We start from the raw sequence: 15775 nt of genomic DNA on the forward strand, positions 1-15775 counted from the left end.
AACCACAATCTTATACCTCATGTTTTAAACATTGCAATATCACACCTCAACTTATGAATTCGTTACAATATCATACATTCGTTAAATTTTCTATCAATTTAGCTGTTAAATGATGACATGGTAGGATCAGGGCCCACTCTTTTGCCAACTAGAATAAAAAAACTAATTAATTAATAATAAATTAAGAAGTTTTATTTACAACAATTAAAATGAATTAAAAAGTATTTTAATTAATTATTTTGAAAAAAAAATATTAATTAAAAAAGAAAAAATTGTTGTTCATCCCACCAGAGCACCTACAGGCCATCTCAAATATGGATTTTTTGGCAACCCATCTTTATCCCAAATATGGATTTTGTGGCAACCCATCTCTTGTTCCTCCATTCCAGAAACAAAAACAAATTGGTGGTTGGGTTCTTGAACGCACCAAGCTTCGACAAACTTCGCCCCCTTACCCTCCGCCTCTCTTTGCACCACGCTCAGCTTCTCCCTATAATCTCTATGGCTTCTCCTCATAATCTTTATGGAAAAAGGAAGTGTTAACCCCATGCCGTCTAATCTATTCTCTCTATGTGTGGCTTCAATTTCCAGAAAATCCATTCATTAAAAATTAGAGGGAAGTGAAATCGAAACCCGAGAAAAAGCAAGAAAACTACCGGGACTTCGAGATTGGAAAACCCGAGAAAACCTAAGAAATGCAGAGGGATTTAGAGAGGTAAAGTGGAATTTCTCCTCAATCGAAATCGAAAAATTTCAAATTAGAAATGACTGATAAGTTTTTGGGAAAAAATTGGGTTTTTAAAGTTGGGTCACCGTTATTCGGGCGAAAACTCCGTCGCTGCCTCGTATTTCCCCTACAGAAATTGTCTTCGCGGTCTCCATGAGCGACTGCTTGGAACACGTGGTAGCAGGAGATTCCGCGAAGGACGACAAAGACGATGAAGAAAGGGACTTCCGACTTTGACTAGGAGCCGCTGAAGAAACAGTTTTGGAAGGTTGGAGAAAGAAGAAGATGAGAGAGAGGGAAGAAGTGATAGGATCAGTGAATTACCTCGGTGAATTACTTGTTTACTCATAAACATTTTATTATTGTTATGTTAAATTGTCTAGGGTGAAAGTTTGTTAGGAGGATGTTAAGCTGGCATCTTAGTGGGAGGTCAGACCTTTAAACGGAGCAATAGCTCTCTCTCTCATGTAATGTGTATGAACTCTTAATCAATACAAAATTATATTCTCTGGAGCTAAGCTCTTTCTCTTTCCCTCCCAACTATTCCATTGCTGCAATTGTCAAGGTTGAAGCAGGAATTGTAAGTGGTTCTTATCATTGGTATCACCCATATCCAATCCTGGTTTCCTTTCTTGCATTCCCCGTAACAAACCCGCCACTAGCAATTCTACTATGGACGCCCGTATTGCCGCTTTGGAAGCTAACGTTGCCGCTCTCTCCGATTCCATGGAATCGAAGCTGAACGGTTTCTTTGAGCAATTTCGCAAGGAGATCGCTTGCTCTGGTCTCAGGGGAGCTTCTTCCTCCGTGGTTGATCATGCCAACCCTCCACTTGCTCCCGAACGCACCAGTCCTTGCCACAGCAACCTTCTTCGACAAAGTTTTAATGGCGGAGGGTCTAACCCACGGCTTCACTGGCAACATCACATCGACTTCCCACATTTCACACCAGGCGACGATCCAGCAACCTGGGTATACAAGGTGGAGCAATTCTTTGCTTATTACTCTACACCGGCGCACCAGCAAGTTCCCACTGTTTCTTTCCACTTGGATGGTGAGGCTTCCAGTGGTTTCGCTGGATGAATTGCTTGCAGACCACTCCATGTTGGAAGGATTTTATACTTGCCTTTTGTCGTGAGTTCGGTCATTCTGAGTTTGAAGATAGTGCTAAGGCACTCTTCAAATTGCACCAAACAGGTACATTACGGGACTATATTGCTGAATTTCGTAGATTGGCTAATCGAACTTTAGATCTAGGCTCTATCTTGCTTAAGAGTTGCTTTATTGGTGGTTTGAAGAAAGAACTTAAGTATGATGTTAAGCTTTTGCGTCCTGCTAATGTTCATGAATCTATGGCTATTGCTTTGCAATTAGATGCAAAATTCTGTGATATGAAAAGGATATACAGTAAGCATTCCGTCCCACCAAAACCACCATTTACACCCCTTCCTCCGCCTCTTGCTCCATCCCATTCCTTACCCGTCAAAAGACTAAGCCCCGATGAGATCCAACAAAAACGTGATAGGGGAGAGTGCTGGTTCTGTGAAGACAAGTGGACCCTGGGACATAAATGCACTAAGAAACAACTGCTGATGCTTGATCTTGTTTCCCCGGAAGACAAAATTATCTTGGCCCCTTTTGCGGATTGCCCACCCGAATTACAACACATGTCCCTTAGTGAATGTGCATTTTATGATACCCTTTCTAAGACCAATGTGCAAACCATGAAGGTTAATAGTCTGGTTAATGGTCAATCTGTCACTATTCTTCTTGATTCGGGGAGCACACACAATTTCGTGGATTCTCGATTGTTTAAAAAGTTTGGTTGGCAGTCACACCCCACCAAGCAATTTGAAGTGATGATTGCTGATGGGGGCACAGTCAGCAGCTCTGGTTGTACTAAGGATGCTCAGTTGTCTATTGGAGGTTTTGATTGCCAGATTGATCTTTTGTACTTACCTTTGGGAGGTTGTGATGTGGTTTTAGGGGTTCAGTGGCTTTCCTCCATAAGCCCCGTCCTCTGGGATTTCTAGTTCATGACATTAGCATTCTTTAAAGGCAACACATAGTACACATTTTTCCATAAGCAGGGAGTGCAACTCTAATCTAAGAAACCTCTCTGCAACAACTTGACAGAGATATTCTGAATTCACACTTGGGTTTATTTCTCTATTCTATGGAGCACTCCAAACTGGACGCTTGTGATTTGAACGTTGACCAGCTTGTTGAGTTACATGATTTATTAGGGCAATTTACGGAGATCTTTACCTTACCTACCAAGCTACCCCCTACAAGGTCTCACAACCATCAAATACCCATTCTCCCTGGTTCTAAGCCTACAAACATCAGGCCCTACCATTATGGACCCCTTCAAAAGACTGAGATTGAAAAATCTGTGCAGGAATTATTGGATTTAGGGTTCATTCGACCAAGTCACAGCCCATTTTCCTATCCTGTGCTTTTGGTGAAAAAGAAAGAGGGGTCGTGGAGACTTTGTATGGATTTCATAGAGTTAAACTCTATCACCATTAAGGACAAGTACCCCATTCCTCTTATTGATGATCTCCTAGATGAACTGCATGGTGCTATGTTTTTTTCTAAACTTGACCTGAGATTCGGCTATCACCAAATCCTCATGGATCTTGAGGACATCGAGAAGACAGCCTTTAGAACCCATGAAGGCCACTATGAATTTCTAGTGATGTCTTTCAATCTTACCAATGCACCTGCCACCTTGCAACACCTCATGAATGACATTTTTAAGCCCTATCTACGAAAATTCATTCTTGTCTTCTTTGATGACATCTTGGTGTATAGTGATAGTTGGGAGGACCACTTAGCTCTTCTTTCTACTGCATTCCAGGTGTTAGTTGAGCATCGATTATATGTGAAAAAATAGAAGTGTTCTTTTGGGGTGACTCGGATTGAGTATTTGGGCCACATAGTGTCACGAGAAGGAGTGGAGGCCGACCCTTCCAAGATTCAGGCCATATTAGACTGGCCAATTCCTACCACTGTGAAAGAATTAAGGGGTTTTATGGGGCTCACATGGTACTACAGAAAATTCGTGCCTGGATATGGCAAAATTTGCCAACCATTGTACCTCCTAACCAAGAATGACAGTTTCCAATGGTTTCCAAAAGCTGAAGAAGCTTTCCAGACACTCAAAAGCACCATGTCATCTCTACATGTCCTTGCTCTTCCTAACTTTGCATTACCTTTCGAACTCGAGTGTGACGCCTCAGGTAAGGGCATTGAGGTAGTCCTCTAACAGCAAGGAAGCCCATAGCCTTCACTAGTTAAGCCTTGGGGCCCAAGAATCAAGCACTTTCAGCTTACGAGCGGAAACTTATTGCTATAGTGCATGCGGTAAAAAAATGGCAGAATTACCTGCAAGGGAGGCACTTCGTGATCAAAACGGACCATTGCAGTTTAAAGTATTTCCTCAATCAGAGGGCCAGTACTCTTTTCCAACAAAAGTGGGTGACCAAATTACTAGGCTTTGACTATGAAATCCAGTATAAGAAAGGCTGTGACAACGTCGTGGTAGATGCTCTCTCAAGGGTCCACAGCTCTAGTTCCTTGACTGACTTAGACCATTATGGTATTAGTTTTTCCTCTATATCCTACCCTTACTTTGGATGGCTCGATGAATTGCAAAAGGAAAATGAGCAGGATGAGTGGATCAAGCACAAGCTCAAGGCATTGGAAGACATTAACTCTTGGACTACTGAGGAGCCTAGTTTATCACCTTACAAACTCGATAATGGTTTCCTGAAGTACAAAAACAGGATTGTAATCAGTCCTAACTCTCATTGGAAGTTGGTATTTTAGAGGAGCACCATTCTACCCCGGCTGCAGGGCATCAAGGTGTTTTGAAGACTTATCACAGAATTAAAAGAGGATTCTATTAGCCTGGTTTGAAGAATGACATCAAGCACTTTATTTCTGAGTGCAATACTTGCCAATGAAATAAATATGAGACCCTTTCCCCTCCATGTTTGATTCAACCATTTCTCATTCCCCTACAAATCTGGACAGATATCAGTATGGATTTCATAGTAGGACTACCCTTATGTCATGGCAAATCTATCATAATGGTTGTAGTTGATAGACTCACTAAATATGCCCACTTCCTGCCATTAGCACATCCCTATACGGCCACCATAGTAGCTCAGTTGTTTGTGGAGAATGTGTTTAAGTTACATTGGATGCCCTCAACTATAGTTAGTGACCTATATCCAATATTCCTCAGTGCTTTCTAGAAAGAGTTCTTTAAGCTATAGGGGTCCAAGCTTTGCATGAGCTCAGGCTACCACCCACAAAGTGATGGCTCATCGAAGGTTGTAAACAGGTGCCTTGAAACTTACCTGAGGTGTTTTGCGGAGAATCAGCCTAAAAAATGGGTGTAGTTTCTAGCCTGGGCTGAGTGGAATTACAATACCTCCTATCACACTTCTGCAAGGTTTACACCCTTTGAGTTAGTGTATGGGTATCCACCACCTATGTTGAATCCTATGAGAAAGGCACATCTAAGTTGGAGACTGTGGAACAAGGGCTGCTTAAGAGGGACAGATTGCTCACAATGCTAAAAACGAACCTGGAAGTTGCGCAGAACAGGATGAAGGTGCAAGCCAACAAGCATATGACTTGTCACGCCCCAACCCAAGGATTAACGTAAACCTTGGTTCAGAACGTGAATCACACCTTAATTATAAGTTTAACTAATATAATTAAGAATGTGACATGAAATAAAAGCATGTATAACTCGCTTGGAATAAAATTAACTGAATAACAGATTCATTATTGAAAGTTTCAGCCAAAATTACAACTTATGGACTACTGAAAGTTCACACAAAAGTAGTTCTTTATTCAAACAAGAGAGCAAAAACCAACAAGCTCATCTTTTTATTTCTTCTACATAATTACACAACAGACAGCAAGTAGACTTTTAGGTTTCTGGTTCTGTACCTGCAAAATTTCGTTAGGGTGAGCTTAAAACGCTCAGTAGGGACATATACCTTCATTACTAAAATAATAAGGTATAATTAAGATAGCAGAATTAAAACCAAAATCAGAATGGTGCATAAGTATGCAATGCAAATGCCTTAATTATACCCGTTAATCCACATAACTAAACACCCAGACCTTGTACGTCCCATTCCGTACTTATACCACTTGATCCCGAGTGTTTAAATATATGAACTAACCCCCATCCCTAAACATCCCCGAACTCCCCTTTTTGTTAGTCATCTTGCCTAAACTCTTCGTCTCCAGTCCCGAATTACCCTTAAAGAATCTGTGCACTGTGGGCTCGCCTGAGACCTGGTACCTACTAAGAGTTTGGCTCAACTACACAAAACTAATAGTCACCACCTTAGATTCCCGAAGTTCTTTCCAACAATCCCACTTTACTCCCACATCATGGACCCAAATTTCATTTCGAACATTCATTATACTCAAATATCCAATAGAAACATGTATATCAAACTTGTATATATTACTTAAGTAAGAAATATTTAAATTCATATATATATATATATATAAGGTTTCCCAGAACCCCCTACCTTGAATTCGATTAATTTTGCTTCTCTGAAGAACCTAATCGGAACGCAAAAATACAACCAAAAATATAAACACAAGTAACACATATTAGAAACCAAACTAAGTGTTCAACCACAAAATTGATATTATCTAAAGAAAGTACATAAATTCTGGAATCTTATAACTCAAATAATGTCACTCAAATCAAGTAAAGAGGACTAGAAAGGAATCTGGGAAAGAAATTAGGTGTGCTAAAAACAGAACTTTGCATCTTCACAAAATCTGCAGAAAAACAGCACTATTGAACCAAGTTTAGACTCATTTTTGAACCTTCAAAACTAAACCAAATCGTGTAATATTACATGGGTTTTGAAGTTCGTGTTATGTACTTTAAAAGCATATAAAGTTTGCAAAAAACGGAGCTCTAAATTGGAAGTTATGCTAAAAGAAAAATGGAGTCTTGAAACTGGAAACCCAGTTTTCTGCTGCTGTTTGGCAGCTCGCGACCCAAGTTTAAATAAGGTTTTGATCAACCAAAACTCAACGGAATTGAGTGAAAACAATTGAGTTACAATCATGGACATATGTATTTTCAACACAATAAAAGTTTTCTCCAAAGGAGCACATAAAGACCTATGAATTCAGAGCAAAATAAGACCACTAGAAACTTGAGTTTTCTCTAAAATTTTCTGCAACTTACATAACAGTACACTTCCAATTCATATAATAAAACCCAAAATATTTCCAAGTAATCCAGAAATCATGTATACAACACCCAAATATAACATGACTCAACATTAACAAGAAATTGACTTTTTGAACCAAACCCTTGATCAAGAAATTTGATCTACACACCCAATCCGAATTACCCAACTCTAATTCAAGTTCAGATTAGTTCATTGTACAGTAGAAAACCCTAATTAAAACTAAGAATTCCAAATATATCTCATGGCAGTTTCAATTCAACTAAGGAAATTAAATTCGAAAAATCTAAATAATCAAGGAACAAGAAGTTTACCCTTCAAATCTCTGAATCCTTCCTTCACAATCACGTTCTCTAACTCTCAATTTCTCTACCCCTTTTTCGATTTCTGATGCTTTCCTACTTCTCTGCAACCCCTTTTATAGTTTCTCTAATCCTACTCACTCCTATCAGAGTCCTGATAAAAACCTAGCTTCCTAGGTCATCCACCTCCTGCTTATAGACCTCTGTGTCTCTTCTCAGTTCATCCTCTGCTGAACACACTCCTTGGTGCAATAGGAGATGAACAACTCTCTATGACACACTCCTTTGATCAATCAAAGGTCGACCTATCACAAAGTGTCCTAATCTCTATCCGATTTTTGGTATGAAGAAAGAAGATTTTTTTTCCTAAAGATATGGAAGCCACCTCCTCCCAGCTTCCTTGTTTCCATCGCTCTCAAAGGAAGAGTATGAAAGGATGGTCTTTTCCTTTCTTTTGTAGAATATTATTTTATTATTATTATTATTATTATTATTATTATTATTATTATTATTATTATATTTTTTTATTTTTTTATTTTTTTTAACAATAATAGGAAATCTAATAAATAAAAAGTATATTATTAAAAGCTATTAAACAAATAAACACTAAGTAGACTAAAATTTTGTATAAAAACAATTATAATCACACTTCACTCTTAATTTAAACGAGGGATATTACATGACTGAAAGGGAATTTGTGGTTAAAGACTATGTGTATCTCAGGTTAATTCCCTATCAATTACAGTCCCTAGCTTCTCATGCTTATCACAAGTTGCATCCCAGGTTCTATGGCCCCTATGAAGTCATTGAGAAGATTGGCCCAGTTGCATATAAGTTAAAGCTACTGGTAGGCTCGAAAATACACCCTGTGTTCCATGTTAACTGCCTTAAAAAGCATTTGGGAAACTTGATTCAGCCTAGCACTGCACTACCAGAAGTGACTGATGATGGGAAAATGCAGGATTCTCTTTTGGCAATCCTTGCCAGGAGAATGTACAAGAAAGGGGCGGCTGCAGGAGTGCAATTGCTAGTTCATTGGGCGGGACAAGACGAGGTTGAAGCCACATGGGAAGACTATGAAGACTTCCAGTCAAGATTTCCAGATTTTCAATTTTGATAACCTTGAGGACAAGGTTGTTCTTCAAGGAGGGAGTGTTGATAGGATCAGTGAATTACTTGTTTACTCATAAGCATTTTATTACTGTTATGTTAAATTGTCTAGGGTGAAAGTTTGTTAGGATGATGTTCAGCTGGCACCTTAGTGGGAGGTCAGGCCTTTAAATGGAGCAATAGCTCTCTCTCATGTAATGTGTATGAACTCTTAATCAATACAAAATTATATTCTCTGGAGCTGAGCTCATTCTCTCTCCCTCCCTACTATTCCATTGCTGCAATTGTCAAGGTTGAAGCAGGAACTGTAGGTGGTTCTTATCAAGAAGAAGGAGAAGAAACTCTCGCTGCGTGGTGGATCTGGGTTCTTGCAGTTGCCGAAGCAATACCGAAGGTAGAGAAGCCGGCCTGCAAGACGAGAATGGAAATGAGGGCAATAATTTAAGGGAAATATGTTTTTAAAAAATAACGAGGGCAATAATTGAACGGCAATAATAGAGAATTCGCAAACCGAGTCTTTTTAATTAATAAAATATATATTTTTTCAAAATAACTAATTAATTTTTAATTTTAAGTAAAAAAATTAATTTATTCATACTTAATTAATTTTTTTTATTTCAGTTGGCAAAAAGGGTGGGCCCTGCCTGCCACATCATCATTTAACAACTAAATTGATAGAAAATTTAACTGATGTCTGACATTGCAACGAATTCATGACATTGCAATGTTTAAAACATGAGGTATGAGATTGTAATTCGACTTATAGTTGAGGTAGTTTTGTGTAATATACCACTTTTTTTTTGTATCTATTTTTTTATGATAAAATTATCCTTGCGAATTTTGTTCTATTATTTTCGTTAAGGTTTGAATTTTTTTTGTTTAGGGACTTTTATGTCCAATTATTTTTTGTGAAGTCTTGAGACATCAAAACACTTCTGGCTTTCTAATATTAGAGAAGAGATTAGAGATTAGAGTATAAAAATAAAATATTATACTTTTTTAAACTATAAAAGCATCCGTAATTCGAATGTGAATTCAAATACAAAATTGCCATACAAATGTGACAATTCAAGAAACTTTGCAAATGTATTTTAGAACTAAAATTCAAATCTTTTCAAGGTATTAATATGTAGAGATTGACAACCTGGATAATAAGAGGAAAAAAGAGCTCCATAATTATGAAAAGAAATACTTAGGAGACTCTCTCTAAAGTCGGACTCTTCACTTTGTGTCACCTCATATTTTTTACATAATATTTTATAGTATTGATATGAAAATTAATGTTAAACTATGAGATGACAACCCTCTCAATAATTGTCGTTAGCATTTCTGTAAGCAAGAAATATCTAAGACTAACTAGACATTGAAGGACGCTACGTGACTAAGTCTTCTTACGAGGAACAGGATTGCCTATGCTAGACTGACACTAGCCGGGACAGCATACACTCAGTTACTCTCATCTAAACCCTTTACCTTTATGTGTAACGAGGCTGAGCCAGGTCACCATCAAATGCAACATCAGCATAAGCAGGCTCGCACATATGAGGTTTAAGAAGTCGACTTCTCGATTGCTCAACCACTTATCCTTGAGGCTGCCGACCTTTCCTTCTTTTGTGTGGCCTAGCTTTGATATCTTTTTCTTTTTTTTCTTTTTTTCTTTTTTTTTTTGGGAAATTATCTTTGATATCTTTAGATCGAAGGAACCTGTCAAAACTTAGATATTTTACCATGCATCGTGGGGGGTCCTTATCCAGAACAAAGTTAAAAAACATGTCGGCACGCTCAAATTCCACGATGCACCAGAAGCACATTGGAAACTAACACGTGTCATGATCACCCATTTATAGAAATGCATAATCCATTTTTCTTTATTTGGAAACTAAAATAATAAAATTGTCTGTCAGGTTTACCCAATGGTTAGCCTCCACGTGACTCCTTCAGCAGCAGCAGTTGCAGCTCTATATAAAAGGCAGATTGTGTGCCCTCTTGGATGTCATTCCATTCCTTCTTATTTTGTGTGATCATAATTAAATTATATTAGTAATTTATATTATTTTTTTATAGATATAATAAGATAAAAAATAATAAGGATATAAAATATTGACGTGTCGTACAAATAAGAGGAAATGAGAAGGTATCCAAACAAGAAGGCAGACAATCTGCCTCCCTCTATATAACCACCTTCTACCCTTTGCAGTTTCTGTCAAAGCAGTCGGATACTTCTTCTTGTATAACCACTCTCGACCCTTTGTAGTTTTCTTTCTCTGATCAAACTTGATAGGTATGGGTGCAGCAACCTGCATTGACATCATCCTCGCCATACTCTTACCACCTCTTGGTGTCTTCCTCAGGTTTGGCTGTCATGTAAGTTTTTCTCTTTCGCGTCCGTTATTTTATAGATGTTGTACGTCATACAAACACATATTACATACTAAAATTGTTTGACTGTGGATAGCCCATCATACAAACACGTCTCACATAGTAACACTGCTTGAATCATCATAGTAGTGGAATTCATAGATGTAATGTTCATCGATGCCCTAATATGTGTATGGTCTGTGTTTATGTGTGTCTTGAAACAGAATTTTCATGCAGTTATTTTTTTGAGGAATTTTGATGTTTACATGTGGTGGTTTTGATGATTTGCAGTCGGAGTTTTGGATCTGTTTGCTGCTGACTGTGCTTGGTTACATCCCTGGTATTTTATATGCCCTCTATATCATCACCAAGTGATCCTTTCAATTTGTGTAATGTAAGCACCAACTTCTCTATCAATCAATATTTCTTGTTTTAATTTTATTTATTTATTATTATTATTATTATAGTTAAGGTGTGATATTCATTGATGATCGAATGAATACGTAAAAAGAGGGTAAAGTGCTTTAAAATGGGGCCTTGAAATTTTTGTTTTTTTATCGGGCTTGTTTTGATTTGGATATTTCATTCAACCGAATATCTATCTTTTGAGAAAATTATAGCAGACTTTGGCTCAATTAGAGCTTTGGTCTTTAAAGTAAAAATCTGCAAGTTTAGGTTCCTGAACTTCTTATAATATGGAGTAATGATTTTTTTTTCTAACTCTATTAGAACTTTTATCCAAAATAAAGGGTTTAAAGACGCAAAAAATGTGTGGAGGTTCTAACGGATTTAGCCAATATGACCGTTGCTCCACATTATTACAAATTCAGATTTTAACACTAACGAATTTTTAGTTTATGAATCAAAGTTCTAGTTAAGTTAAAATTAAGAGATTATTACTCTAATTATCTCTAATATTTTTAAAGGAATAAAACTTCCTCATTAAGCAAATATGCCTTTCCTTGGTTTATCAACCCTACTATGATATAGTTCGACAGAGAAAATGATTTGGGTCTAATTGAAAATGACCTGCACTAATTTATACATCGCCATCCACCAATACTTACGTGGTATATCTATGCTTTAACAAAGAAGGATTAGTGACTCGTATTGCATTCTGATCCTTTTAATGTTTTTTATTGGACAGGTAGGTAAAGGATGTGTGTGAAGGGCAGCTATGTCTTTCTGTTTATGTATCAAGGGTTTGTTTTCAACCGTTTGATGGATTGGTCTTAATCTGGTGTAGCCAAATGGATGGTTGATCTCATTCATGTAGCGTGTATTTAGTGCAAACGTTCATTGTTTTTTCCTTTTATTTTGATTTGAATAAAAGACTCAGATTTGACTATTCCCACCACTTACTTAACGCATTTGTTCTAAGTAAATTAAAAAATATATATATTTGTCAAAAAATTAAATATTTATATAAAAAATTAAATAAAAATATTTTTACCAAAAAAATTATAAAATTTTTTTTTGCATGACGCAGTTTCTGTTGTCGCGCAAAGTTCTTTTGAGGACGCAGGTGTTGTCATCATCGCGCAAAGGCCTTGTGTGCAACGTATGTTATCCCTTCGTCGCGCAAACCTTGTTTTCACGGACTTTGCGTGACAGTTTGCGCGTAATGAAGATGTCGTTAGACTAATTTTTAAGCAACGTTTTTGACTTTGCGCGACGAAGGTACCTGTGTCGCACAAACTGTTTTTTGTACTAGTAACGTCATCCCTCACATCTTCCGCCTAATCCTTGCCATCCCATCCCTCGAACGACGGTGTCGACTACGTTTTGCGAGTGGGTGGTCTTGAGGTTTTCTCGGTGGAGGACGACAGTCTCGTCGTGGGACTAGCAGGGAGGAAAGAGGCGGTGAGATGAAGGTGGGGTTGGGTTCGGATGGGTTTACTGGGATTGGGTTAGCCTGGGTTGTTGGGTTTGTGGTGGAGGAGGAGGAGGAGGCTACAAGAGAGAGGGAGGGTTGAAGAGAGGAAGGCTACGGGAGAGAAAGGGTAGATAGTGAAATTAATGAAAAAAAGAAGAGGTATTGTTGTCCAAAAAGTTATAATTTTGTGTTCCATGAGCTAGAACAAGTCATTGGGAGGGTGGCACAAAAAATTGACTAAAAGCCTTTCCATGGGACCGTGCATCCCAGACAAATTGGTGCACGGTGGGACGAGTGTATCTCATCCTACTGCGTTCCGTTTCATCTCACGTACCAAACGGCATTTTAATGCTCTAAATTAATGTATTGAAACGCATCGGTAACTATAAACTCGTTTTTGTGTGAGTCTCTAGTTTGGATCATAACGGGCGATGACATGAGTTTGAGAGTTGCAAAATATCAAACAATAGTTACAATACCATAGCAGAGCTTGTCATGGGTTTCTCATTTTATCCTTTTATAAAATACTATACTTTTCCAAACTATAAACGCATCCGTAATTCGAATGTGAAAATTCAAAGAATTCCTTAATTAAAAAAATTAAGAAACTTTGCAATGACATAATTATTCGGATCAATCTTGCTGTTGCAAAGGTATTTTAGAACTAAATTTCAATTCTTTCAATGGTATAAATACGTAGAGATTGACAACTTGGATAATAAGAGAAGAGAATTGCATAATTATGAATAGAAATGCTTAGGAGACTCTCTTAAAGATGAAACTTTTCATAAACTTTGTGACAGCTCATGTTTTTTTAATACAATATTTTTAATGTTAATATGAAAATTAACATTAAACTATGAGATGATATAAAATAAAAAAAAAATCCCACTTTCAATAGTTTTCCATTGCATTTCTCTAAAAGTCAGAACTATCTATCTTTAGATTGAAGGAACCTCTCAAAAAGATATTTTACCATGCATCGTGGAGGGTCCTTATCAAGAACAAAGTTAAAAAACATGTCGGCACGCTCAAATTACGCAAGGCACAAGAAGCACATTGGAAACTAACACGTGTCACGATTAGTGGCGAAGCTACGTGGGCGAGGAGTGGCGGCCGCCCCTCCCTCGCTGGAAATTAAGCCTAGGAACGGTGGTTTCGCCCCTCCGGTCTTGTTGAAAGTGATGAAATTTCGTGTGGTTTTTCAGGCCTTTTGGGTTTCCCTACTCTATAGCAGCACAAACTGATCGTTAGCTCTCTTTTTTTTTCCAAAAAAAAAAAAAAAATTTAGGCCAAAGAAAGGAGGAATGAAAAGCTGCAGTTTGCAGCTTCTAGAAATAGAGAGATTCTGGACGAAAAAGAAGAGAAAGGAAGAAAAGAGAGACTTTCTCTCTCCCATCCCACCCCACGTGCCCTTTCATAATCACAATTTGTTTTTTTTTTTAACTATTGGCCAAATTTGTTTTGTTTTTTAATTATTATCCAATTAATTTTATCATTCTTCCAATATTTTTTAAATTACTTCTTTGACATTGTTATTTATCTTAAAATTCACTATAAATTTATACAAGCTTCAAAAAATAATTTGTAAAATACTACGAACTCGTAGTTATTTGTTTTTTTTTCTCTTACCATCAAATTCAACAAAGTAATAAAGAAAATTTGTCAAGATTTTTATATTATATGTTTTATAATCAATGTTTTTCGAATATTATATGGTATATAATAAATAGACAATTATTTATACTGTATATAATAAGTTTATTCAAATTTGTCTAGGTCTTTGCCTAAGTGTAAAGTTATGTCCACCGTCCGACTAGAACTGAGCATCTTTTAAAACTTTGCTAATTATATAGAAGTAATAGGACGATACAACAAGAAGCAGTGCTAAATCATCCTTCAAATAATATTGTTTTTCAAACCCTCCTTCGACTATTTTGAGTAGTCCAAGTCCTCTTTTGAATATTTCGGTTAGTGCAAATTCTCCTATGAATATTACGGGTAGTTCAAATAATCTTCTTGGAAATCCTGGATTTAGACCTCGAATGAATGTTCACATTTTTTCAGGACTCTAAACTTTTTAAATTTCGTCCCTCCCCACGAGAATTTCTAGCTTCGCCACTGGTCACAATCACCCATTTATGGGGCCACGGGTCAGCTGTCTCCAAATGTATGTCTCATTTGTGTCTCCTCTCTATCTTTTTGACATGTGTACAACTCCTTAACTTAAAATTAACATTGTTAACTTTTATCAAATTGAAAGAAAAAAACAATAAAAAGAGATAACAAAGGACCTAGCAGATGTCCTTTTTTTTTCTTTAGTTAAAAAAAAAAAAGGACCTAGCAGATGTCGAAGTCCACGCAAGATAACTCCCGCGCAGCCGTCACCGGCGGTAACCCCACTCGGGCCACTCCTACTCATTGCCGCCAAAGCCTCCCCTCGAATCCTCCCTCTCTCTCTCTCTCTCTTGCTCCAGGATTCAGATATCTATCTTCCCCATTCAATATCCACAACCAAATCAAACTTCTGTAAGCATATTTTTCTTGGTCGAATCTATTGATAATTTGTCATAAGAATAATATCTCAGATTGGGGAAGAATCTGGGTTTTGTTGAAAATCCCAATAGAATATCTTCTGTGAAAATTTTAACAAATCTTGAAAATAATTAAAGAAATTGGGGATGGTAGGCTATGATGGTCATATATGAAAGTGAACCCACCGAGTGGGGAAAGGAAACCCCAAAAATAAAAATAATAATCAGTGGAGTGGGTTCACCGGAGAGAGAAAGAGTAAAAGAGTCTTCGCCGGCAGTGAGGGGAAGCGTCGCCGACGACGATGGGGTGGTGTGGTTCTGTGTGTGACCATCGGGCTAAGTTTGGCTGCTGTTGGCTGGTTTTCTTTAATTATCAGTTTTTATTTTTAATTTTTAATTCTTCTTTTAAAAGGTTAACACTGTTAAGTTTAGGGTTAAGTTGATGACAGATGTCAAAAATTAAAAAATGAGACACATAAATATGGAGACAGCACAACTGTGGCCCATTTATGGAAAGGCATAATCCGTTTTTCTAATAAAATTGTATACGTGTACCCAGTGGTTAGCCTCCACGTGGCTCCATCAGCAGCAGAAGTTGCAGCTCTATATAACCACCCTCT

At 37.4% G+C, this 15775-nt stretch overlaps 1 protein-coding gene and 2 long non-coding RNA genes across 4 annotated transcripts; 2 read left to right on the forward strand and 1 right to left on the reverse strand.

Moving 5' to 3' along the window:
* Positions 1 to 273: 273 nt before the first annotated feature.
* LOC139195353 (uncharacterized) lies at positions 274 to 8627 on the forward strand. Its single transcript, XR_011580197.1, has 2 exons — positions 274 to 1924; positions 8061 to 8627. It is a non-coding gene; the product is annotated as an uncharacterized lncRNA (long non-coding RNA).
* LOC139195352 (uncharacterized) lies at positions 5506 to 7701 on the reverse strand. Its single transcript, XR_011580196.1, has 3 exons — positions 7290 to 7701; positions 6295 to 6328; positions 5506 to 5698 (listed from the first exon to the last, which is right to left on the reverse strand). It is a non-coding gene; the product is annotated as an uncharacterized lncRNA (long non-coding RNA).
* Positions 8628 to 10520: 1893 nt separating the features above from the next.
* On the forward strand, positions 10521 to 12093 carry LOC103408513 (hydrophobic protein RCI2A). Of its 2 annotated transcripts, none has more exons than XM_029101372.2 (3): positions 10521 to 10751; positions 11037 to 11139; positions 11893 to 12093. In XM_029101372.2, the coding sequence occupies exons 1-2, from the start codon at positions 10671 to 10673 to the stop codon at positions 11118 to 11120; spliced, it is 165 nt and encodes a 54-aa protein (XP_028957205.1). In that variant the 5' UTR covers positions 10521 to 10670; the 3' UTR covers positions 11121 to 11139; positions 11893 to 12093. The 2 variants fall into 2 exon arrangements, with proteins under 2 accessions (XP_028957205.1, XP_070676096.1); XM_070819995.1 differs by having other exon boundaries at positions 11037 to 11134.
* Positions 12094 to 15775: the final 3682 nt, after the last annotated feature.

The sequence above is a fragment of the Malus domestica genome, chromosome 04 (assembly GCF_042453785.1).
Source record: "Malus domestica chromosome 04, GDT2T_hap1".
NCBI classification, from domain to species: Eukaryota; Viridiplantae; Streptophyta; class Magnoliopsida; order Rosales; family Rosaceae; genus Malus; species Malus domestica.

Bases quoted from the DNA above. Each gene is read 5' to 3' on its own strand.
- LOC103408513 (XM_029101372.2), top strand. From the start codon at position 10,671: ATGGGTGCAGCAACCTGCATTGACATCATCCTCGCCATACTCTTACCA. The intron at 10,752-11,036 runs GTAAGTTTTTCT...GATGATTTGCAG, and splicing joins TCCTCAGGTTTGGCTGTCAT to TCGGAGTTTTGGATCTGTTT.